Source organism: Brachypodium distachyon, chromosome 1, assembly GCF_000005505.3.
Source record: "Brachypodium distachyon strain Bd21 chromosome 1, Brachypodium_distachyon_v3.0, whole genome shotgun sequence".
In the NCBI taxonomy this organism is placed as follows: domain Eukaryota; kingdom Viridiplantae; phylum Streptophyta; class Magnoliopsida; order Poales; family Poaceae; genus Brachypodium; species Brachypodium distachyon.
This window is the reverse complement of record NC_016131.3, coordinates 2,639,232-2,664,259: the sequence shown is the minus strand read 5'-3', so window position 1 is coordinate 2,664,259 and position 25,028 is coordinate 2,639,232. Positions and strand designations below refer to the sequence as shown.

Sequence of the window (25,028 nt, the reverse complement as noted above, 5' to 3'; positions counted from 1 at the left end):
AACAAGAAATAGACAATCCTGTTCATATGTTCAGAATACAACTCCGGAAGGACTCAAAAGACAAACCCGAAGCATTTCAACATTGCAAAGACATCATTCTGGGGATATAATTCTGCCACAGAACATTAGAAGGATACAAACAACTGATATCTTATTGGAGTACAAATAATTCTGTCCTCCACGTTGCAAAGACATAATTTAGGGTACAAACCATTGGCATCTGGTGATCGTTCACATTGAAAGAAATTGTGAACTGAAGCTCCCACAAAGGGCCTGCCGATGTATTTCTTTTTGGGTGTACTGAAGCTATCCTCAACAATCATGGAAGGACTGATTTCCAGTTGACCATCATCGTTTTGAGAGCAAAATCACAACTAGACTCGTTCTTTATGCTTTGTCAGAAGTCGTTGGATTCATAGCCAAACAAGGGACGCTGCTGCCACTGGGTAAGGGCCGTGAGGCATCACACAGGGCCGGCGACTGGGAGTACAGAAACATGACTAAGAACTTCTGATATCCATCAGCCTCATGCAACTTAGGATAGGATTAGCAGATCAGAATTTGTTTTGCAGGTAAATTTAACTGAATTCTTGATATAAAGATATATTAATGTTTTGCATATCAAAGCTTACGTGGTATGAGTAGGTGACATAGTGACGAAAAACACCCTTGAAGTTTTAGGGTTCATGTTTTTCTCCACCCATTTCACCACTGCATTCAGTACCATCCCATAGGCTTCCTCTGTTTCCATTTCTACAATGTCCTTGCTCTTATCTTCAAAAGAACCTTGCCTGGAAAACACAGAAGTTTAGAACATTTTGTTTCTCAAACTTAGGTAAGATACACTACTTGCTACTCTCATATAACTGATCTTTGCCATCATGCACCAGTGATTTTTTATCACGGTTTGATTTTTTCATGTTAAATATGTGTTTCATGTGTACTTGATTTTATTATATATTTGTGGTTTCATTAGGATGATGCAATATTTAACAAACAGTCCTACCTTGTTAAGTTTTTTCCACACCCTCGCAAAATTTATTCATTGAAATTCATAACAGTTGGTAAACCATTAATATGAGAAATAAATCTAAGACACAGCATATACAATGTGAACTGGCAGATACTTAGGCTGGTAAATCATGAATATGAGAAATAAATCTAAGTGATGTGGAAGATACTTATGCTGACCTGTGGTTACTTGTAATCTGGCAGCAAAATAATCCACTTTCTCCAGAAAACTGAATTTAACCGAAGAAGATGGGTGGTACAGCAAGAAGATCAGTTTAGTTGGTATCCAACGGCCATTGCCCCAAATGTTTGGAACATTTGGCAAATCACATGATTAGCCTTAGAATTTGTGGGCTAACTGCATACATACTCAGGTAACCTGAATACAGTGGGAAACTAATTTGTCCAATAGAACCACCAAAATCTGTTTAGCCGTTAAACGTGGCTAATGATTACAAAAGCATCAAAAGTTACATGCAGATTCCACAGGTTTTCCGGAAAACCACACATCCTGCAAGTCTTTTTTACACAAACATGTTATAGCTGCAGTAATAAAGCTAGCATTGCTTGGGATACAACTAGGTGTTGTCTCCCACAACTCCATGACGTGAAGAGCCAGCATCTGACATCAACAACATGCATTATGCCTGGCTCAAGGACGACTCAAGTTGCTGTCTTCCGGAGACGATTTGATCTTCTCTGCTTCTGCAGCACTCTCCTGTTCAAAACGACACATAAAGTGAATAACAAGCATCGCTAACTGCTCAAACCTTCATAAATTATCCAAACATATACCATCACAATCAAATCCTCAAGTTTGTTCAAAACTGACACTGTTCCATGCATATTAAAAGACTACTAGTGTGAATATGGATGCTGCTATTGCTAGATTTCTTCTTCAAACAATGGTCTAACTAATTCCTGGAGTAACATCAGACCAACTAACTTGGATGAATGTACAAACAAGTCAAATCTGATTACGAGTAATTTATTCTAGACAGAATAACAACATTGGCATAAACAGCTCGTATGAAGCAACCATACTTCCCACAAAAAAAAATGTGACGCTAGAAGATCTGCCAAAAGGAACAATACTTTACCATCTTTCTTGCTCTTTGAACACCAGGGCTTTGAACTATGGTTGATTTGTCCATCTTGACTACTTCCTTGCTGAAGGAAACCGTCTCCTGAACCTTCATATATCCACCATTCCAATTCGAGTCTTTGACAGACCTCCCTCTTGAGTTATCCATCTTCTCTACTTCTGCAGAACTCTCCTGTTCAAAACAACACATCAAGTGAATAACAAGCATCGCTAAATGCTCAAACCTTCATAAAATAACCGAAGGCATACCATCACAATCAAACCCTCAAATTTGTTCAAAACTGACACCGTTCCATGCATATTAAAAGACTACTAGTGCGAATATGAATGCTACTGCTAGATTTCTTCTTCAAACAATGGTCTAACTAATTCCTGGAGTAACATCAGACCAACTAACTTGGATGAATGTACAAACAAGTCAAATCTGATTACGAGTAATTTATTCTAGACAGCATAACAACATTGGCATAAACAGCTCGTATGAAGCAGCCATACTTCCCACAAAAAAAAATGTGACGCTAGAAGATCTACCAAAAGGAACAATACTTTACCACCTTTCTTGCTCTTTGAACACCAGGGCTTTGAACTATGGTTGATTTGTCCATCTTGACTACATCCTTGCTGAAGGAAACCGTCTCCTGAACCTTCGTGTCTCCACCATGCCAATTCGAGTTGTTGACAGACCTCCCTCTTGAGGCGAGGAGAACCAGGCCAGCGCCGTCAAGAAGGTGGTCGTTGGTCCCGGGTCCCTCGCCGCCGCCGGTGGTCGAGAACGTCGGGCTTAGGGCCATCACCGCATCTCGTGCGGAGAGAAGTCTCCTACTCGTCGCATGAGTCGGGGACGACAGAGAATCCGCCGCCGCCGCCGCCCCGGCTCTTCTTCCCCCACCGCCACCACCGTCATCCCCATGCCCGCCGCCACCCACACGGCGCCTTTGCCTTCTGCTCTTGAGGGAGAGCATTGCGAAAAATAAAGATAGAGCGGCGAGGGCAACCACGACCGCCACCTCCAATCGCCGATCCGTGCCGGCAGTGAGACTTCTTGCAAGAGCTTCGTAAATTTCCCAGTCTCGGCCACCGAACTGAGCGATTTCTTCTACTGTAACAGCAATAACAGGTGGAAATACTAGTTCCCAGAATTCTATTCCGGGAACCAGTACCTCCCGCTGCCGCCTCGGCCTCGCTGGCGCCCGCGACTCTACAGCGGCTGTAGGTTCCCGTAGATGCTCCCATAAAAGAGTAAGAACATGGTACACCTCTTGCTCATGTCCGCTGTCAAAGATCCTTCGCAACATTGTAGCGGGGAGCAAGGAGCGAAGGGGGAGGAGGAATTCGGGCTCGGGGGTTCGGGAAGAAAGTTTGGGTTGGGGAAGAAGACGAGGGGGCAAGGGGAGAAGAAACGATTTTGGGGGGTGTGTGGGGGGTGGGAACGGCGAAACGCGAGAAATCTGTCTTGTGGGCTGCGGATGGCCATCGGGCCGGCTCGGCCCGGCACGCATTAATCGGGCTTGGGCGCGGCCCGGTGAAGCCCGTCATTAGAGAGGTCGGGCCGGCCCCAACCAGCAGTCTCTCAGCCCTGATGTGGCACAAAGCCCGGTCAGCCCGGCCCGGGCTCGTTAAGACCTAAGAAAAGCCTAGCTACGCATAAGGCCTAGCTAAGGAAAAATAAAAAAAGGTTAGAATTGCAAAAAATGGGCAGGTTATGTGTCAAATTGTTGGGCTGGGCCAGAATTTTGAGGATTGATGAGCCAAATGTAGAAACATTTAAAAAAATAAAAATTCGGACTGTGCCGGGCCGGCCCATGGGCCTCGGAAGCCCAGACGCGGCACAGGCGGGTCTTCGGGCCAGCCAGGCCCGATTAACTTTGTGTCGGGACCGGTGTAAACAGGCCAGCCAAGCCCGGTGGGATTTCGGGCTTCTCGAAAAAGCCTGGCCCGATGGCCATTTATAGAGCTGCCGTGGGCTGCTATTCTGTGCGTCGAAGGCCCATTTTCTTTTCCATTTTTTTGTAGAAGTACCTGCCATAAATTAAAAGATTTGCAATAACATCTCTAGAAGAAGAGAAATTACAAGAAGGCCCCTGAGTGTACGTGTCGCCCAGCCGCTCATGGAGAGGACACGTACGAGGCCACACGTCCAGGGAACAGAGGAGGGTCCACTCAACACCGCTTCACCTCGAAGCCGTGGCCGATTGAACATCCGCCGCTTTGACCGTGTCACCGACCGCCATGATGGAGAATTTGCAGGCTGGCTGGATCCTTGACAAGAACAAGTGCATCGCCTAAAAAGACATCCTCCAAAGTAGAAGGAACAAACCTCTGCAGCCATGTAGTCTTGTGTTCTTCATACCGCAGATGAGTTGGGCGGGGCAAATGTGTCGTGGTTCTATTTTTTCTAATTTTTTATATTTTCTACTAATGAAAGAATTTCAATAAATGTTGGGTGGGCCATGCCCCACCCAATCATACGGTACTTGTCATTTGTAGGACCGAACCTGATAAACCAGAGACCCGGGTCAAATCCACGGGGTGGGGCCTTTTACCTATGAATACGGAGTTATCTTTTCTTGGCTTGTTGCCAAACAAAGTCAAAATTTGAGCAATGGCTATGTTTTGTGAGAGATGTATACAACACATGTATACCACATATTGATCCTAGAGCCGAAACCTGAATTAATAGTTAGTAACAAACACCTTGGTCATGAATCCATTTGCTCGATAATAGTTATAGCCTTATAGGTGACATGGTCCTAGAAAAATACACAAATTAGCCAAAGGCATATGTTTTTACTATCATAAGTATGAGTATTGGTGTGGTTCATTCATCCATGTTTCTTAGCTCTTTTTCGATTTTGCTAAAGTGATTGTATAAGAAAGATGAGAATAAGAATAAACACGATACTCAAATTTATCAAACTATGTGACCATATCATAAATAAATAAATAAATACTTCAAAACAATCCTTTATGTATTCTTTTTGGACTTTACTAGCTTGCGACCATACGCGCATTAGCTCCCGTGCGCGTACGGTGCATGACACAAATTAATCAAGGCATGTCAGGAAAAAAATATGTGCATGCGAACAATTGGTTGCATATTGCGTGTCAGGGAGATAAATATGCGCATGCATGTCTATAACTTTGCTAACTTGAAACTTTAAATATTCTAACTCTTAAACCGTGTACCCGAATTACAATCTGTTTTCACAGTTAGCTTTGTTTCGACGAGATATTAGAAAGTAGATCACACAATTTCTTTTTTGCTTAAAATTATCACCTAATGATATATGAAATTGCCACCTGTTCATAACAAGTTACCATGTGATAATCTCATACAAAATAGAATGGTAACTTGTGGGTCAAAGTTATCACGCTATAATACACGAAGTTACCACCTTGTTAGTAATAAATTATCACCGTGCATGACATGGCAACTTCTAGATATAGGCTGGTAAGTTGTGCATTATCGCTTGTTAACAGGAGAGTCCGAAAAAAGTTTGTCAAAACATACCAAAACAGGGTCTAGATTTGAATCTCTCCTCATGACGAAGCCAACAATGAAAAGGATTGTAAATCAAACATTTTGAATCTCCATAATCAATTAGTACAACACTAGCGCATAGGTGCATGGTTGAGTATGTAGCATTTTTCAACTGTGCGCAGAATACCCATCCAAGACTTGTACCAACGATCGCTTAAAAACTACCACCGAATAATACATGAAATTGTCACCATGATGTTAACAAGTTACTATGTGGTAAATCTCATTCAAAGTGTAGAATGGTAATTTGTGGGTCAAAGTTACCACATGTAATACATGAAGTTGCCACCTTGTTAATAAGTCATCACCGTGCATCACATGGCAACTTCTAGTAAAATATGATGATAACTTGTGCATTATCGCCCGGTAACACAAGAGTTCAAAAAAAGTTTGTCGAAATATACTAAGATGGGGTCTAGAATTGAAGTACTCGTCGAGACAAAGCCAACGGCGAAAACGGATTGTAAATCGAGCAAACGGTTTGAGCTACACAACTGTTTGAATCTTTCAAATCAATTAGTACGCATACATGCATGAGTCACAATGCAGCATTTGTAAACTCTATTTGTCACAAATACCCATCTAAGAAACCAACGACATGCAAATTCGTATGTGCGGAATGACTTAATCAACTAGTCATCCGGACTCGATGTGTGAGCAGATGAAAGATGTCACCCTGTACACCTGCGGCCAATAGCAATCGTACGCTCGAGACAACAACATAAAGAACGTCAGCTCGTTAGAGCAAGATTAATAGAAGAGTTTGCTACTGGCTAGGAGCTCTTGTCATGTCACTTATAGTTAGAGCAATAGCCAATAGCCAATATGTATAGTAGTTGGCTATGAATGTGTACTACTTTATTGGTACTTGGCCCACATTGTAGTCTCACGTAGTATCTAGGAACACATGCTGCAACTGGCTATTAGCTAGTAGCCCACCTCTATTCTCTCTTCTTTTCTCTCCCCTCCAACTAAGCTTACTTCACCTTACTATTCTTGCTCTCATGAAATAGGTTCTTTTTTCTCTTGATGTGAATAGTATTCCCTCCATCTCATATTAAGTGATTCAAATTTGGTCAAATATGAATGTATCTATGTCTAAAAACGTCTAGATATATGTAATATAAAGTCATTTAATATGGGATGGAGGGAGTAGCATTTAGCTGCAGAGAGACGAGGTGTGATGGGCCTTCCATCGATTAACATCGGTTAAGTACTACTCCCCCCGATGCTAAATTATTGTCGAAATATTACATGTATCTAGACGCTTTTAAGAATAGATACATCCATATTTAGGCAAATTTGAGTTAAGAATTTAGGATTAGAGTGAGTAATATTTTTCTTTACAGCTGCCATGCATCGAAGTAATATATATTTGAGTGAAACTGCATGCCGCATTCCTGTACACGTCTCTCATCTGCATACTCAGGGTTATTTTATCGGACAACATGCATGGATAGTAGGGGAGGGCCGTGTCGCTACGGCACCCCGGACGGCCGCACCGTTTGCGGTTGGGTTTTTGCCCGTCCTCAGGGCTCAGGACCGCATCTGTTAGTTGTTCAAGTTCAACAACAGCAGTGTGTTGTCAATATCCATAGAATGTAGGCTTATCTTTATGTGTAGAAAAATAACGGATCCGCCTACGGCTCAGTCGACTGAGAAACATGCGCGTCACGATCTCAAAGATGATTGTACCGTCAAGAAGACGTCGACTAAGAAAAACACAATCTGAGCCGCTTAGCCCAAGCAAAACCGAAAAATAACATCAAAACAATAAGACCCGGAAGATCTGTACTTGCATTTTTACCACATACATTGCCAAAAACGGCAACGGATTACAGTCCAGAGGCGCCGTCGATCGCGTGCAGCGCACCGCCAGCCGTAACGACGACGCTGTACGATGTTACTAGCTAGAACGACGCTGGCACGCTGCCCAGGTACACGGCTACACGTAGTAGTGCCCTTCGTCAGAGGGCCTGGTCATCGGCGGCGGGGAAGAAGAGCTTCCAGTAGAGCAGCTCATTCCATGCGTCCGGCACGCCGGGGAGGCACCAGTGCGTGCAGTCCGCGTCGCTCTGCTCCTGCTTCCCGGCCACCCCCGTCTTGCCCCACTGCTCCCTGTACACCTGCGTGTGCGCGTCCCGGCGGTACTCGGACATCCGGGTCACGTTCACCACGCCCACCGGCACCACCGCCCTCCTGCTCCTCGACCCGCCCAGCACCTCGTCGGCCACCTTCAGCATCGCCCGGCTCGTGTAGGATGCGTGCTCGTCGCCCGTGATGGGCGTCTTCTGGCCGTAGCAGTCGTTGCCCTTGCCGCCGCCGTGGGTCGGGGACGCCGTCACGAACAAGACCCGGGACTTGCTGGGATCCACGTTGGCGTCCAGCCAGTTGGCCACCTGGTGCAGCACCAGCCGGTACGCCTCCTCCGCCGGCATCTCCACGATGTCCTTGCTCATGTCGTTGTCCGCGCCTCTCCTGCAAGTTCATTCAGTTCGGTTCACAACTTCAGAGCTACTACTAATCAAAGCTACTGCTGCTGCTGGTTCTTCAGTGTGATCAGAAGAGAAGCGAGAGAGATTGTTGTGTTTACAGGATCTGGATCTTGGTCCCCGTGGTCCACCAGAGGTAGGAGTTGAAGACGAGCACGTCGGCGCCCTTCCAGAAGCGGGAGTGCCTGTCCATGGGCGCGCCGCGGATCACGCGCTCCTCCAGCCGGTGCTCCACGGCGGCGTCCGAGTTGGACTCCGCCAGCAGCGGCGCCCAGTAGAACTCGATCGTGGCGTCGTAGTCCTGCCACGTACCCAACATCAGCCCACCGTTAAAACTAACGACGAGTGTCTCTTTCTTCTTCTTCTTCTTCTTCTTCACCGATTCACTTTCAGATTCAGGCCGAGAAGAAGGGGGAGATTGTGACTATCAGATACCTTTGCTCTGAAGATGCTGAGGGCGTCGATGGTCTCGAAGGACCTGGACCCCTCAGGGATGGCCCGGTGAAGGAGGCAGAGCAGGGAGACGTACTGCCCGCGGTTCAGGGAGTCGCCCACGAACAGCATCCGCTTCCCGCGCAGCATCTCCAGCATCACCGTCGCGTTGAAGCTGCAGCAAACAAACAAACAAACGAAATTTTCCTTAGATTTCGATTCTAAATCTTGTGAACCGAGATGGGGCCACTGACAAAACAAATCAACAGACAGCACGCTGTTCTGAATCTCTGAATCAACACTTTCAGCGAGGTTTTTTGAAGGTAAGAATGTGTATCCATTTCTCGTACAAAATCAAAGAGAGAACGTCGTGTCAATTCAGCGTGGCCTTTGTTTTTTGTCAGTGCTCTGCTCTGACATGCCACCCGCACCATTATTTGCTTGCCGAGTGCAACCACTGCAGGGCACTATAGATGGTTGACCTCCCCACCCAACCAAACACTGCCACTTAAACCCGACATTTTGGACAGTGAGTCGCCACTGTATCATTCCCAAAAGAGCCCGTGCCACGAGAGCTCAGGGTCAGTGCACGCAGATATAGAATTTCGCATCACCGGAAAAGAGGTTGTGGAGTTGTGGCCACGCACACGGGTCCCCCAGTCTAATCTGTACCAACGTGAATGGGCCTTGTTTCGATGTAGGGAACGTTGGGACGTTGGACAACCCCAACATGTGGTTTGGCACGGTTTTGGGGCCAAAATTTATAGCCTGTTTAGCACAAAGGATTTGATTTTTGGAAACTTGATTTTCTACGGTATATTTTGTAGGCAGTTTGGAACAAAGGGGACCATGGTAGCAATTCCTTTTGAAAGGAAACATTTTCTATACTTTTTCAGAGGAAGCAAAATATTAGCTCAAACCAAAGGTTTCCACTTCTCCATTTTCATCCATTTAAAGAATTAATCTGTTTACTTACACTCCATCTTATTCTTGTGAATTTTTTTTCTTTTTTTCAGGTTTGTAATTTTGTGCTCCAAACAGGGACTTATAAGGAAAGGTGCCTATGATAATTGAGATTAATAATAGAAACTTTTCTAGAAAAAAAATCGTGGGGGTCTACCAGTATGTCCACTAATCAAACAGTAGCAAAAAGTGTACTTTTGGAAGTATGGTAGAGTATATGAAGTTTTAAGCATGTGCATACTGCATGGTCAATTTCGACAACTTTCTCTGTTAAAATATTTATGTTGAATTGTAAACTATATGAGCAGATTTGTTTAAAAAATAGCATATAGCTTTTATTATATTTTACAAATATATCATAGTAATAAGTTATTTCAGGGGCCATTATTTTATGCCCAGATTTTATTCATGGCATTGGCTATTTTCATTTTCTCATCACTTAGAAATAGTTATTTCTCGATCACCACTCTAGTCATCCGACGAAGATGTTTCCATCATTTTGCACTTGCATGGTTCTGAATGATCAAATCGAAAGATTCTTAGTATCAGCTTAGGATTAGTTGTTTTTTAGTTGCACGACGAATAGCAAAATTAATTTGCCATTCATTACTATGGCTTCGAACTTCCAAATTCTTATTTTAAAAAAAACTTCCAAACTCCCAGAACTCTCAGAAAACCCAGTGCAACTGCTAGTTGAACAGGTAGTGGTAACATTTAATTACGCCGTCACAAGAAAAAGAACACTTGGAATTACCCTCCACGAGATGCCTCACCTACCCTGCATCATAGGCGCTGTCCTCCCAGAATGCAAAGGCCCTACCGTGCTGCGCATTATTGTCGTCCTAGACTGCACGAGATTACCACATCCCCGCAGAGGCAGAGCGTTAATCTACCAGTGGCACTCCGGAGCAGTAGTGGTTCTTTTTTAACCTCCGTAGAAAGCATGATAGGACAGCACAGGGCCGTGCGTCGGTCGGTTCCTTGCGTGCGTGAAGGGCATTCACTCACTCCTAGCCCCGGATTCTACCACCACAGCAGTACACACGCAGTCCCTCAAGCCACTACTCCACTGAGTATTCAGTAAACCGACGCACACGCATCTACTGCAATGCAATTGCAAGCTGCCAATTCAAGCTCATCCCCATCGTCGTCTCCATCGTACGTGACGGCAAGATAAGGAGTACTACTCCAAGATAGACAACGAAGGCGGCAGGGCAAGGCACGCGTGACGCACCTGGGGAGCTCGCCGCAGCCGCGGGGCTGCCAGCGCCAGTTCTGGTACGCGGCGTCGGGGCGGCCGTGCGCCTGGCAGGTGAGCTCCTGCGGGATGTAAGGGCAGGAGGCCTCCTCGTACAGCGGCCGCGCCGCCTCGTCGCGCACCCATTCGCCGACCCCGACGTCGCAGCCCTCCGGCGACGCCCCCACCGCGAACGGCAGCCGCTCCGGCCTCCCCCCGCCCTCGCCCTGCATTTCCACAAACACAACAAGAGCATCATTAACAATTCGACATTCCCCACGCAAACTTGGACTCTGATCTCTGAGAGTCGCAAGCGTGTGTACAATTGTGTAGATACCTGGGCGGCGGCGAGGAGGAAGGGCGCGGCCAGGGCGAGGATGGCGAGGAGCGTCTTCGCCATGGCTTCTTCTGGGCTCACGAGGAAGACAGGGGCATGCACTGGGATCTGGACGGGTGTGCGGCGGGTGGATTGAATTGGCTTAATTTGCTCGATCGATCGCTAGGAGCTAAGAGAGCGCTCGTACGCGCGCGTTTGCTAGCTTAGCTTAGAGTGGACACACACAGACACCACCGCCGAGAGGCCGAGATGGATCGACTGGCCCAGCTAGCCGGACTCTTGCTCCAGCAGCAGATATAACCGCTGGCAGCTGGGTCGGCCGCGCAAGCTAGACTCGAGCCCGATCGGCTCCAACAACCGCGCCGCACCGGACCATAAGTGCGACCGACGACGACATTGCAGATCAGCTAGCCGAGCTTGTGTCGCACGCACGCACACACAAAAAAAAAGGAAAATTGCAGCGCGGTTCGAATGCTTCTGATTGGCGTTTCTGCAGCAGCTCGTGCGGTACGGGGGCACGGGGGGTTGGCGGAGCGTTCTCTCCTTTGTCGTCGCAACTTGCAAGGCAAGACTTTCTCTCAGTGCCAGGTTTGGTAGACACCGGCCAGGCGCCGAGAGAGACTGATCTGATTGGATTTTTCTGTAGCAAAAGCTGAGATTAGAGAGGTTGATTCTCTTGTTGGGCTTTTGTTTTCAGCCAAATTATCCTGGCGAGTTGGTAGTAGTGCCTAGTGCGCATGGCTAGGTAGGCTAAACTACTTACTGCTGGCTTCGATTAATTATGCCCCCTGATACAGTTCAATACAGTGCGTATCGTTTTTGCCTCGTCCTGTGAATTCCTTGAGCTTTGGCCTTTGGATAGATCAGCTTCTCTGCCACGAGGTATTTCAGGCCATCTCGTTTACTTGCCCTGGCCGCGTCTGCGACATACGACGTTTGCTTATTCAGGAAACATAATTAGCGAGTGGAGTAACAACTCCCGGAGGCAATTCCAGAAAGGAAGTTACGTACCAACCAGTGAAGAACAGGATTTGCTAAATAAGACGCCTGCGGGTAAAGGATAAGGCGCCACATTTGCTTCTGTTGGAAGGAAAAGTCTTTTATTAGGTGAGACTGTGAGAGACTGGGAGCCGTCCACTCATTTACTCCATGGTTTTTTCCTCCTATCGCGACAGTCTGGTGCACCTAATCAAATTCCTCTGTCCGAGATCGATCACTGACACGATGGACGACACAAGCGTGGTGCCTGTGTGTCGGAGAATTTGTTTATCCTAAAATCGAAAAAGTCCTTCCAGAATTGAGGATGGTAGTTTAATGAAAGACACACCATCTAACTAATTAAAGCGAAAACTCGCACCAGCAAAGCAGACATATATATTTCCCTGTGTGGATTGTAAGCAAAGGTATAAAGTGTGAGTGAAAGGTACGTACGGATCAGGGTGGCCGTGAACTGGGATGTTTTGCCATTTGCGTTTGGTGAGGTTGATGCAACAAGCAAAGGCATTTTTAATTTGTTTGTTGGCCCCACTTCAAACCAGCTGATGGAGAAAAAGGGAACGGAAGAATTAAACGTTTCCTTGATTTCGGCGGTTTAATTGGTATGGTGCAGAAAACAAAGCCCTCTTTGATTCAAATAAGTTTCATAATCTTTTGAAAGATTTTGTTCTAATTACCTAATGTTGGCGCTTTAGTTTGGTGCACCAAAGTGTAACAGAAAACAAAGTCCCATTTGATTCAATCAAGGTCGAAAATATTTTTGAATGACTTGTTCTAACCTCACTCCGGCGCTTTAGTTTGGTGCACGAAAGTATAATGCAGAAAACAAAGGCCACTTTCATGCAACGAAGCTAAATAATATTTTGGAAGATTTGTTCTAATCTCATCTTGGTGTTTTTGTTTGGTGCAGAGTATAGGAGAAAACAAAGGCCTATTTCGTTCAATAAAGTTTCGTTTCTGTTAGAAGTTTCTGGTCTTTATTTCTTTGTTTATTCGATTTGTAGTATTGAAAACCATAGGATTATTTTCCTATGACTTACTTTGCACATAATTCTAAAAGAAAATATCAAATAATTCTAACTATATTGCAATTTCTCTTTTTATTTATGACAACTATGACAAACACGTAATCCTTATGTTGTGGTAACCAAACAACTATCAAAGGACACACATGTGGTTTTATTTATGAGTGAATTCCTTTTTTAACAAGTTTCCCTGCTTCTAACTGGTCAGGCGCATCTGTCAGATCAATGTGGGCTGTGATTAATTGAGATGCCAACTTGGAAACATAAGCATGCTATGTGTACATTTTCTCCTCACTTGTTTCCTCGCACGGCTCGCAACCTGACATGGTGGAACATGCGGTGAACTCGGCCCTGGCAGCGAGTCCTGCCATCTCTGCACCGCTCCTCCTTGTCGCTGAGCTACACCTAAGTAAGCTAGGGCAGGTTGCGGGTCGAGCCGAGGGGGTGGGCAGAAAACGACCAACAATTTACTTTTGAGTTGGCATCCGAGTCACCGCCCATGTTGGCCTACAGATGGGCTCAGCTGGTCAGAAGCGGAGGAAATTGTTAAATGGGATAAATTTTGATACGTGAACAAGTTTGGGATAAAATACATTGTAAAATTACAAACGAGACAAACAATGTCACAAATTCAGGGTAAATGATGGAAAGTACATTTCTTAAAAAAATCCCGTAAGATTCCACATGCCACAGACCAAATTCTTGTAGGACTCTAGGCTTTAAGAAACCTGCAAATCAAACAGGCCCGGGAGAAGAGGAAACATCGACTCTGTCAATCATTGTTTAGATTTGGGAATATTGTTTTATTTTCCCAAAACAATGGTAAAAAAGGGTGTTATTAAAAAAATAAGAGAGGAATTAGTAGCATGTGGAATACAACCCACAATTAGCTGCATACAAGGTTGAGTACCAAAAGATGTTTGCCTAATGGAACAAAGATGTCTCTAGTTCAAATTGCACGGAACGGGTGGAAACGCCGCTAAAAATAGAAACATGCTGAACCTTTGTTCGGTTATTTACAGATATTATAAAATCTGATTGAAGATCGTTTGAAAGAAAAATAAATCCCTCTTTATTAGAGAGAACGTGTCATGCTCATGCCTCTACTACATGGTGTTTCTTTGCTGTGACTCCAGTCTTCAGATGACGGGAAGTGGCGCAGTAGTCAGCAGCCGACGCCCTAGGCTATCCTACACACTATAATGAATAAATCGCACATTCCTTGGATTTTAATCCCATGTCACCATACATTAAGGGTGTGTTTGGTTCAGGGGTCCGAGTCACTCACGCGGTGTCAAATGGCTCAGAAAGTTTTTTGGCTGTGTTTGGTTCGGGGGCCAGCCCACTCACGAACGAAAATAAGGCCCAAAATCTGGTTCGCGTGAGTCGCCCAATTTGGCCGAACCACGCGGCTCACGCGGGGTGGTTCTCTTCTCGTCGTCTCTCCCGTCTCTCTCGCTCGTCTCTCTCGCTGAGCTCGCCTGGATCGGCCGCCGCCGAAACTCGCCCCACTTCGCCTGGATCTGCCGCCGCCGAAGAACGCCCCCCTAGCCGCTGTAGCTCGCCCCACCTCGCCTGGATCTGCCGCCGCCGGTGGTGCTCTCCATGCGCGTCCCGCTCATCCCTTGCCGAGGACTAGCCGCGAGTAGGTAAAGAGAAAAGACGAAATTTGTTTGTCTCAGTTTGATAGAATCAAGCAAACACCAAAATTGTTTGGCTCCACTCATCTTAACCAAACACAAAATCTGGCTGCCCCGCTCCTAAAATTTGGTTGGAGCCAACCCATTCTTTCTCACTCACCAACCAAACACATCCTGGCTGGATTTGATCGCTCCGATTTTATCTGCTCCGTTAATTTTTTTAATTAAAAAAAAGCTTTATCCGAATCTTGTAAGGATTTTTCCATGTTCCCTGGTACACTGCAGAAGGAAGAATTAACTGGAGCTACCACACCTAGGCCCTGGCTAGGCGCTCGGCATTGATCGATCAATTATTCGTCCCTCCTAGCTATTCCTAGTGTCACTCACTCGCCCGATCCAGCTTTCCCCGGCTCGATCTCGGTCCGTCCAGACGCGCAGAATTGGCAAAGTAAAACACGAACAGTAAATGCAAGTGCAACCTCACGACTGATTGATGAAATCTCTCTTTTTCTCCCAGAGGAAAAACAAACGTGAACAGTAATGAGCGGCACCACTGCTCACCCAACCCTCTCGTCTGTGCAGGTCAGAGCCGAGCATTTTTCCCGAACCGGTGATTTTATCAGCTCACCACACGTACGGCGCGCGGGCCCGGACGGTCGGTCGTTCCGGGTGTCGCCGTCGCGTCGTACGTGTATATATATACCTGCCAAAAAGCGTTGGAGGTTTTCGCTCGATCCTTCCGTGGATCATGGCCCGTTTGACAATCGACGACCCGTTGTTGGTGGATAGATTCGTCTACTAGGGAGGGCAACTATATTGAGAGGGGCGATGCCGTCGGAGACAGTAGACCTGGAGAGAATTCAGGGCTCGGAACAAGACCAAGCTGAAATCCAAGGGAAACGGGGTTGTGGGGAGCACATGTACGTACGAGGGCGAGGGTCTCCGTTGCTCGTTCAGATTTCCGCGTGTACGTACGTACCACCGTACTAACAAGCACCGTACGTGCATTGACGCACAGTGCCCAGCGAGCGTGAAGGCCAGCACGTGGCCCGCAGCTTCTTCTCCTTCGGCCATCATGCCTAAAAGATCGAGATCAAGCCGGGCGCCCAGCGGCCCTCAGCACAACTGTAGCCGGTTTATAAAGTTGTACTGTACCCCTAAGAAAAGAAAAAAGAACTGTAGCATCTGTACGCCGTAGATTCCAGATAGCTTCTTCTCCTTCTCGTGCAAGCTGATTAGGAAATCAGATCTTCCTCCAAAAAGAAAGGCAACGAATGATTTGTACAGGGTAACTCCTGCGACCCACAACTGCGATCATTGCAGGTTTAGCTAGTACCAGTAGACTGATCAGATTGTGGAGGTGTGGCAGTACTAGAACTGTGCGTAAACAAAAGGGGCACTTTGCTGACAAAACACAATATGCCACTGCAATTAACCAGGGAGGTCGTCGCACCACCAACCGCCTTGCAGTAGGAGCATGTTCCTTTTCGTCGGCGGTTTGGACTTTGGATTGGACGTGATGAGAGGTAGATGCACACCTAAACTAAAGGCGCCTCCCTAAGCTTCCTCTGCAATCAAGCTCGAGGCTAAAGCTAGATTAGGGCCCCAACCTAGGTAGGTTTTGCTGGTATCATGCTATGTCGACTTGTCGACACGGGTAGTATATAATTAGCTGATGATGGAAGCCATGATGCCTTGCTGCAGCTGGTTACTGTACTGCAGCACTGCTAGTACTTGGGAGTTGGGACCGTAGCGCAGCGTCTAGGTCGAGCAGATCGATCGGACAGCGGCTGGTGGGTGGGCCGGTACTTTGTAACAGGCAGTGCAGATTTTGAAACGAACGACGCTCCACGCTCGTGGTGGATGGATGGTGGCTTGGCCTTCGGCTGGCCTGCTGGCCCAAAGCACCTGCTACTACACTACACGCACAACACAGAATGACCGCATGCTCGGATGATAGTTACAGTACAAGATTGGTTTTAATTCAGTTTAGTTTAAACTCCTCCGAGAAACATGATTGTACTCCAAAGGTATGGTATCACATTGCCTTCGAAGATGAAGTAGGTTCAATGGACACGATTGGCCGTCTCATCAGAGTTGTTTCGGTCTACACTTGGTTCAACAAGCCCTAGCTACAGGGTTTTTTCCATGCCGCTTCTCCTCATCTCCAGCGGTGTATTTGTCGTCAGGAGGTGGACGAAGCTTCGGATCTTGCTTTTTCGATGTCAGTTTTTTGTTGGTTTGGCTACAAAGTCTGAACAGTGAAAATGATGTTGGGTGAACAAATGTCTCTCGGCTCCATCCCCTGTATCCGAAGAGGTGTTTGGGTTTGTCATATTTTGTCTTATCGTGATCATTGTCTTCTTCTTTGAAATCATATTTTGATTTGGTCTAACTTGTTCAGATATTGGTCTTCTACGGTTTCGTTACAGATGCATGGAAGAACATTGAGATACGCGCCACGGAGCTAGAAACGACGATTTTAAAATGCTTTACTGTAACTTTTTGAGTTTCTTTGTTGGTGATGTTTGTATTTATTTTTATCTGCTGTTACTTAGTGCACAAATTCATCCTTGGTAATAAAGGAATAATCCGGTCCACGGACTTCATTTTTAGGGCACCATTCGAGTTTCCACAGCAGCGAAATCAATTTTTTGGTCTAGAAAATTCCTATCATTTTGTACCAATTAATTGCTTTCCTACACCTCATTTTATGAAATTCAGACCTCACTAAAACTAAAAACTTCTTGTTCTTCCAGATTCTCTCTCTTCGTGTGAAAATCCCAGACAAAGCTGTCTATACAACAGTTATGTGTTTTGTTTTTCCGTTGAATGATTTCAAAAAAATCTCCTGCTTTGATAATAAGTCATAAAAACATGCATTCCTACAGGCTCTACTAGTTGACTTCGACAAGAAAGTTTCTGCATATAACTACATGTATACGTGGTCACCTAGAGCAATCTGGCGTTCATGTTCAATAAAAAGAATCATACTTAGACATCATTATGCCACTTTGACGCCTTGACAGACAGAAATGTAGTACAGCATCAGCATAAACGACCACAACCCCTCAGCTTGTGCACCTTGCGTTTGGCGTGTATATATCCTTCAGACCTTCACTGTACGATGTTAGCTAGACTAACCCTTCTCCAGCAGATCAGAGCTTTCCCAGATGATAACTATATTCCCATGATTCTTGGATGCGATGTTCATGCACTTCTTTCAGTCAAAGGGATTATCAACGTGTGTGCTATATGCACGTCAAATTATCCAGATCAGAAGTTCTTGATTCGCTCAAGGAAAGAAAAGCTTCGAGTAGAGCAGCTCGTTCCAGGTGTCCTGGAGTCCTGGGAGGCACCAATGCGTGCAATCTGCGTAGCTCTTAGGGTTGGCAATCTGCTCCGGGGTCAGAGGGTTCCACTGCTTCTTGTATATCTGAGTATGGGCGTCTTTGCGGTACTCAGAGAGCTGGGTGATGTTGACAATTCCAACAGGCACTTTAGATGTACTGAACACTTCTCCAATAACCCGCATCAGGCCCTTGCTAGTGCCTGGTCCCCAGTAAGACAAATCTCTGATTGGGGTAGTTTGGTTGTAGCAATTTCCATCAGAATCATCACCCCAATCTTTGCTCCTAATGACAAAAAACAGAAACATGACTAAGAACTTCTGATATCCATCAGCCGCATGCAACTTAGGATAGGATTAGCAGATCAGAATTTGTTTTGCAGGGAAATTTAACTGAATTCTTGATATAAAGATATATTAATGTTTTGCATATCAAAGCTTACGTGGTATGAGTAGGTGACATAGTGACGAAAAACACCCTTGAAGTTTTAGGGTTCATGTTTTTCTCCACCCATTTCACCACTGCATTCAGTACCATCCCATAGGCTTCCTCTGTTTCCATTTCTACAATGTCCTTGCTCTTATCTTCAAAAGAACCTTGCCTGGAAAACACAGAAGTTCAGAAACTTTTGTTTCTCAAACTTCGATAAAATACACTACTTGGTACTCTCCTCATATAGTTGATCATTGCCATCATGCACCCGTCGGTTTGATTTTTCCATGTTAAATATGTGTCTCAGGTGTACTAAATTTTATTATATATTTGTGAATTCATTAGGATGATGCAATGTCTAACAAACCACGGTCCTACCAACACCATGGCAAAATTTATTCATTGAAATTCAGAACAATTGGTAAAACATGAATATGAGAAACAAATCTAAGATGCAGCATATACAATGTAATTATCTATGTTCTCCTTCAAGATATAAGCTAACTTGAAGTAGACAGCAACTTGTAGTGATGTGGAAGATACTTACAGAATTTTCATCTTTTGTCCGGTCATCCACCAAAGGTAGGTATTGAATACCACAACATCAGCTCCTTTCCAAAACTTGGCGTGCTTTTCAATGGCTGTACCCCTTACTATTCTATCCGCAACACGGTGCACAACAGCATCATCGGAATTTGATTCAGCCAGGAAAGGAGCCCAATAGAACTCAATGGTGGCATTATAGTCCTAACCAAATGCAACATTAAGCATATTCAGTACGGATGAGACTAGAAAGAGGTTAGAGAGCAAGCTACAAATATAGAACATCCAACTTGGGAGCTAATTGGTTTTTTGTTGAAACATCTAGCAATCTTTTGTGTTCGCAGTTTGCTGATTGACTGAGAAAAGGCTCAGTGCACTGCATGTTGGACAATGTCTTCTGTATTCCTTTTCCAAAATAAAAAATCAGCTATGTGAAAAAGAAAAGGGGGATATTACCTTTGCTCTGAAAACTGTGAGCGAGTCCAAAGTTTCCATGGACTTTGAGCTCTCAGGTATAGCTCGATGCAGGAGGCATACCAATGAGACGTATTGCCCACGGTTAAGAGAATCTCCAACAAACAGCATGCGCTTGCCCCGCAGCATCTCCAGCATTAGAGTTGCATTGAAGCTGCAATGCGAGGCATCTTACAGTGTGAGAATAGGAAACACAACAGAAAGATCAATATAAGGCATAACAACTGGATTCCATAACCTGACGAACATTTGACATTTTTTTTTTACTGTGGTTCAGCATGTGCACTCATATAACTGGCAACATCATGCCAAATGCTACAGAGTTTAATTTGGAGAGCGACAGAGATTCTTCTATAAATATTTACTCGTATGATAGTAACTAAGTGAGTCCAGTGCCACATTTTCCCCCTGAAATGAAAGTTCAGTGCCACGTCGTTTCGAGCATGAGCGGTGCGACCTGTAACTGTCCGATAAACTAGCGCGGTGCCTACGAACATCTGGACGAATCTTTGCAACATAAAATAGAATAACAATAACAAACTCTTGGCAGACGGTCCCTTAGTTAAATGCCATACAGTACCATACCACGTCGTTATCATAGGTACATTCAAAGCCGTTTCAATTCAATTTCCCTGTCAGTCTACCCCTGACTGAAGTATCAGAATCAAGCTGATGGAATGCGGTTCGACAGCAACAGAGCAACGACCTCCCCTCAGCACAAAAAGTGATACTAGTATAAACATAACCAAGGAGCCCAGCCCGTCGGTCCAAATGGAGGGTCCATGGCAACACACGCACTCAGCCATTGTTTTATTAAGCAGAAAAATAACGAAATGTTCTGCTACGGCCGTGTGGCTGGGTTTCCCTTCCCCTCAGACCGAGCCCCCGCGTGCCACCACGTGACGCCCGATCGATCACACATGCCCACAGGGCACAGGCCGGCCAGGGCCGGCAGGCAGCAGCAGCGAACAGCTGGAGCACTCATGCGAGGCGAGGTGTGGCGAGACGGCATGAGTCCACGATGGATATGGACCATGCTTGTTTTATGGACGAGTTGCTCAGGCCACGTGGTGTTGTGTATGAACTACAGGAACTACTAGCCGTTTCCTGCCCACCGACACGCAGCAACTAGTAGCAGCATGCGCTACGATAATACGGGCCGCGCCGGAATAGGCACGTTTGCAGGGAGAGAGGCTGGGGCGGGTCGCGGTCGGGGTCGGTCGGCGCGCAGAGAACGGGGAAGTTCGTGTGGCATGTACAATTATCGATAGGACCGTCTTATAGGCATTTCACGTCAATTAGAAAAGACAATAAAACACGCTGTATGATGGATTATCTTTTAGTGTTCTATCTTAGAATTAATGTTTAGATGAATAAAATTAACTAAATAAATACTAAGAAAAGATGAAATCTGATATAATGATAAATTTGCCTTACCATTCTTGTGAAAAGATCATATCTTAATTAAGAGTATCTTAATTAGGAGAAGGCTCGTGGCATTTTTTCGTTTCTCTCTTTCACGTCTGGGATCGCTAAGAAAAGACTGACGTCACCCCATTGTACACGAACTTATTAAAACAAGCAATAAATACTCCTAAAAATCTGGTTTCTGGTTGCTTAATCTTTGCCCACTGCCGTCCGTCCAAGCTCCGCACACAAGTCATCGCCGCATGGACCCGACGCGACTCGTGTCGTGTTCGTGTTGCACGCATTTGCCCCACCACCACCACCACCACCACCAGGAGCGCCCTACCTACCTGCCCTGCCGACCCACCACGGCGCCGGGGTTCGTTTTCCGCCCGCCTACCTCGGATTGGATTGGGGGAGTTGGAGCGCTCTCGATCGACCAAACGAACGGGCGGGCACGCGCGCGTGCAGCCAAAAGCTCATCTCTCTCCGCCGAATCAGCGCCTCTCCAAATCTCTCGCTGTTTTCCTTCTATACCTCTTCCGCCGTTGCGAAACCGGAAAACGAATCCTAACGACTCGAGGGTGACGCATATCAAACTAGGATCGACTTGGCTTGTTCTTGTCCTTCCGAAATTCGTTTGTTGATTAATTCTGTTATTACTCCTAGTGTTATTTTTGTTTCCCTTTCCCATGAAATGAAACACAAAGATCCAAATCTAACCACTAATCCTACGGGGGGAAGGAGGATGTGTGGATGGGGGGGGGGGGGGGTGTTTACCTTGGGAGGGAGCAGCCGCGGGGCTGCCATCGCCAGTGCCGGTAGGCGGTGTCGGGGCGGCCGTGCGCCAGGCACGTGAGCTGCGGCTGGATGTAGGGGCACTCCTCCTCCTGGTACAGCGGCCGCGCCGCCTCGTCGTACACCCACTCCCCGACCCCCACGTCGCACCCCGCCGCCGCCCGCCCCACCGCCATCGCCGGCGCCGGCTTCTGCACCAAATCCAACAACCCAACCAAGTTATCATCAGCGCACGTTCTATCTACGATTGTACAGACTACATCAATGCAGTTTGTGGGGGGCGCTTACGTTGCTGGCGCCGGCGGTGGTGGCGGTGCCGTGGTCGGGACGGGGGCGGGGGCGGGAGATGTGGCGGCGGTGGGGCGGCGGGTGGTGGAGGAAGGGCTGGTGGAGCGTGGAGGAGAAGTCCTTGAAGTAGAGGACGGAGACGAAGGTGATGAAGGCGAGCGTGAGCGCGTACGAGGTCAGGAACGGGGCCCTCCGCCCGTGCCCGTGGCCGCCGCCGCCGCCGGCGGGCGCCCCGTGCTGCGGCTTCATCATCCTCTCCCTCCGTCCTCTTCCCCGACCTCGATCGATCGCGCGCTACCTAGACTACTAGATTGCTGCTCACTCTAGCATGGCAACAGGAGCCCCGCGCCGATCTGATCTGGCGGCCCTTGGCGCCGGACAACAATGGATCTGTGCGGGGGTTTGGCTTGCGGCGCGGGGATCTGAGGCGAGAGAGAGGGAGGGAGAGCGGGGAGGTGTTCTTGGCCTTGCTTTTGCTGAAGGCGTGAAGCTCTCTGTCCTCTCGGAACTGAAGAGCTTGCTTTCGCCCTTGGGCCCTTTGGGGGTCCTTCCCACTTTGGTGAGAAGTGGAGTAGGCTTGAATGCTCGCTCGTGGTGCGGTGTCTGTCCGGCTTGGTTTATGGGTGCACATCAGCGGAAACCCATGGAGCTGAGAGTAGGGGCAGGCCAATTTGGTGGGGGAATCCATTTGAGAGCAAGACATGGACCAATTGCAGCAATCTGTTCGTTTGTTTGTTTCTCCCTCACGAGATTACGCTGGCTAAATGCACTGCATGCCCATTTATTACTGTATTTAGTACTCTCCTCAGAAGACAACACGTAGTAAGAATAGTACGTACTGATTGTAGTACTATGTACGGACGGAAAGATGTTCCTGCCGGAAGAGTACGTAATCAGGGGTGCTTTAAAGTGCGCGCTAAATCAGCTCCGGCCCGTTTGGTCAGCTATTACAAGCACCACCCGGGTTCAGCAAACAAAAACGGCTCCCATCTTCTGCTACTCCTGTGTTTACTGCTGCACGCCAGATTAGCAAGAACAATCAGCGGCAGAAGCTTGAAGTTTCACAAATCCGGGGCCGGGGAGCAAGATCCCCGTTCCACGTGTGACCCTACTAGCCACTATTCCTCCCTGTTCAGGTTCAGGTTCAGCTCATGGACGCAGCCAACATGTACATTTGCGAACATTGAAGTTATTAGGTCCGGTCCGATGGGCCATGCCGGGTAGGTCGGTCCACTGGAGTTATGAGACGGTGTACTCCCTCGGATGGGGATGGATGCTTGCGAGAAGATCAGGAGATGGCCGGTGATTATTTAATGGAGTATAGCAGTGCGATGCTTGATTCGAACCACCTTAATTTCAGGCCATTGCCGTGCTTAGAAGAAGGGGAAAGCCATGCTTGATTGCAAGGCCATTACTCCAACATGAGATTATTATAGTAAGTACTATATGGCCCATGCAAATATGCAATGCATGTCCCGTAATGGCAGGATTTCCTTAACACGTACTCCTGGAGGCCTGGATCCTAATTTTGTTTTCTTTGGATTTCCTGAAGATAATCATGGAGGCCAGTCGTGCTCGTTGCGTATGGGAATGCGGCGGGCAGCCGATCTTTCCTGCCCCCTTTTGTTGCGCAGAAGGCGCAAATCTGATTGTGTTTGGATGCATGGCGACCTAATTCTGACGGTGGATGACAGAAGCTGACCTGCTACCGCTTTCCAACTGAAAGCGTCTGCGTCTCCGCCTATTGTATCTTTCGTTTTTCTTCTCCCTGGCTGACTGTCTTCGCTAACAGCTGAAAAAAAAAGACTGTCTTAGCTAAGCTATAGTCAGAACTTAGATGCATTTGGACACTGATGGTTTATACAACTCGATTGCCGAGCAGGAGTAATAAAATCCTGTCCCATCAAAGTGCTCTCTGCTCCAACGACCCCAAGTGTCCCAGAGAGAGACTTTCGCAACGTACGGGGCACCCATATAGTGCGTGCCACACGGGCACGGGCCGTTCAATTTAAGTTGCCAAATATTCAAAGCCAAGGAGACGTTGGAGTGGGACCAAAATCGGCCACGACTAACAACTGTAACGAGAACGACACTTCGCGGGACACACGCACGAAATTCTAGAAGGTTGGCGCGTAGCAATACCAAGGACAGCGTCTACGCCACAAAATAGTGTGCTACTGCTACTTGTGAATTTTATGCATGCACAATAATTCAACAAAAAAAATCTAAGCAAATGAGAAAAAGGTGCAGGATTAATGTGGTGGAGAAATTGTTTCCCGGGGCTACAATTTCTTGTGTTCCCAAGCGATGCTCGGACCGGTGGGGATGCGGCTTGGCTGGGTTACAATTTAGCATCAACACGCTGGTCTCTTAAAACAGGCAAGCATTGAGATTTGAGAGTGGTAGATTGCACGTACGTGTTGTTCCATAAAGATTGGCGTGACTTTTCCGTTTCATATAAAGTCACGCCAATCTTTATGTAACGGAGGGAATATTATAGAAGGCCGGAAGAGGATAGATGGCAATCATGGAGCAATTCAAGAATAGCCCGGTAGGGTGTTGTCAAATATTGTCGTCGAAGAAGAAATAGCAAGATTTTTCTAACATACGGATATTCAAGGAACGGAGAAGTGAGTTTGAAGACTGCTAATTCTAATGTGTAAACGGTACGTACATATGGACTCACATTGATAGTTGGCAAAACTCACATTTTTAAGTTTTTTTTCATAGATGAAAACTCAGTCTGATAGCCAGTCCAGTCCATTCCTTTCCCACGAAGCAAAAAGGCCAGCGCACGGAGGCCCTCGTGTCGCCTCCCTCGGGCGACTGCGCCCCCCCCCCCCCCCTACACATCCCTCCATTCCATCGGCGCCACCGGAGGAAGCCGCCGGCAAGCCCGCGGCGTGGTACATGAAGGTGGCGGCGAGGAGTTCGCCTTGTTTTCCCCATCCGTGTGC

General features: G+C 46.7%; 2 protein-coding genes and 1 non-coding gene across 4 annotated transcripts; all 3 read right to left on the bottom strand.

The window, feature by feature from the left end:
• Window positions 1–3,525, bottom strand: LOC106865760. Of its 2 annotated transcripts, none has more exons than XM_014896531.2 (4): window positions 2,668–3,525; window positions 2,112–2,288; window positions 1,192–1,729; window positions 1–791 (listed from the first exon to the last, which is right to left on the bottom strand). In XM_014896531.2, exons 1-3 carry the CDS (start codon window positions 3,409–3,411, stop codon window positions 1,664–1,666), a joined length of 987 nt encoding a protein of 328 aa, XP_014752017.1. In that variant the 5' UTR covers window positions 3,412–3,525; the 3' UTR covers window positions 1–791; window positions 1,192–1,663. The 2 variants fall into 2 exon arrangements, with proteins under 2 accessions (XP_014752017.1, XP_014752018.1); XM_014896532.2 differs by having other exon boundaries at window positions 2,671–3,525.
• A 3,803-nt stretch (window positions 3,526–7,328) lies between these two features.
• On the bottom strand, window positions 7,329–11,417 carry LOC100842729 (protein trichome birefringence-like 32). The gene is made up of 5 exons (XM_003563705.4): window positions 11,119–11,417; window positions 10,779–11,008; window positions 8,585–8,756; window positions 8,251–8,450; window positions 7,329–8,135 (listed from the first exon to the last, which is right to left on the bottom strand). Exons 1-5 carry the CDS (start codon window positions 11,179–11,181, stop codon window positions 7,625–7,627), a joined length of 1,176 nt encoding a protein of 391 aa, XP_003563753.1. The 5' UTR covers window positions 11,182–11,417; the 3' UTR covers window positions 7,329–7,624.
• A 10,776-nt stretch (window positions 11,418–22,193) lies between these two features.
• Window positions 22,194–22,345, bottom strand: MIR9494 (microRNA MIR9494). Its single transcript, NR_127098.1, has one exon. It is a non-coding gene; the product is annotated as a microRNA MIR9494 (primary transcript).
• Window positions 22,346–25,028: the final 2,683 nt, after the last annotated feature.

What these genes read in the sequence shown, in the direction of transcription:
- LOC106865760 (XM_014896531.2), bottom strand. Translation starts at nt 3,411, where the DNA reads ATGTTGCGAAGGATCTTTGACAGCGGACATGAGCAAGAGGTGTACCAT. An exon ending in TTCAAAGAGCAAGAAAGGTG is followed by an intron (nt 2,289 to 2,667) that starts GTAAAGTATTGT and finishes TGTTTTGAACAG; the next exon opens with GAGAGTTCTGCAGAAGTAGA. An exon ending in TTCAAAGAGCAAGAAAGATG is followed by an intron (nt 1,730 to 2,111) that starts GTAAAGTATTGT and finishes CGTTTTGAACAG; the next exon opens with GAGAGTGCTGCAGAAGCAGA.
- LOC100842729 (XM_003563705.4), bottom strand. Translation starts at nt 11,181, where the DNA reads ATGGCGAAGACGCTCCTCGCCATCCTCGCCCTGGCCGCGCCCTTCCTC. An exon ending in TCCTCCTCGCCGCCGCCCAG is followed by an intron (nt 11,009 to 11,118) that starts GTATCTACACAA and finishes GTGGAAATGCAG; the next exon opens with GGCGAGGGCGGGGGGAGGCC. An exon ending in GGGACCAAGATCCAGATCCT is followed by an intron (nt 8,136 to 8,250) that starts GTAAACACAACA and finishes ATGAACTTGCAG; the next exon opens with GAGAGGCGCGGACAACGACA.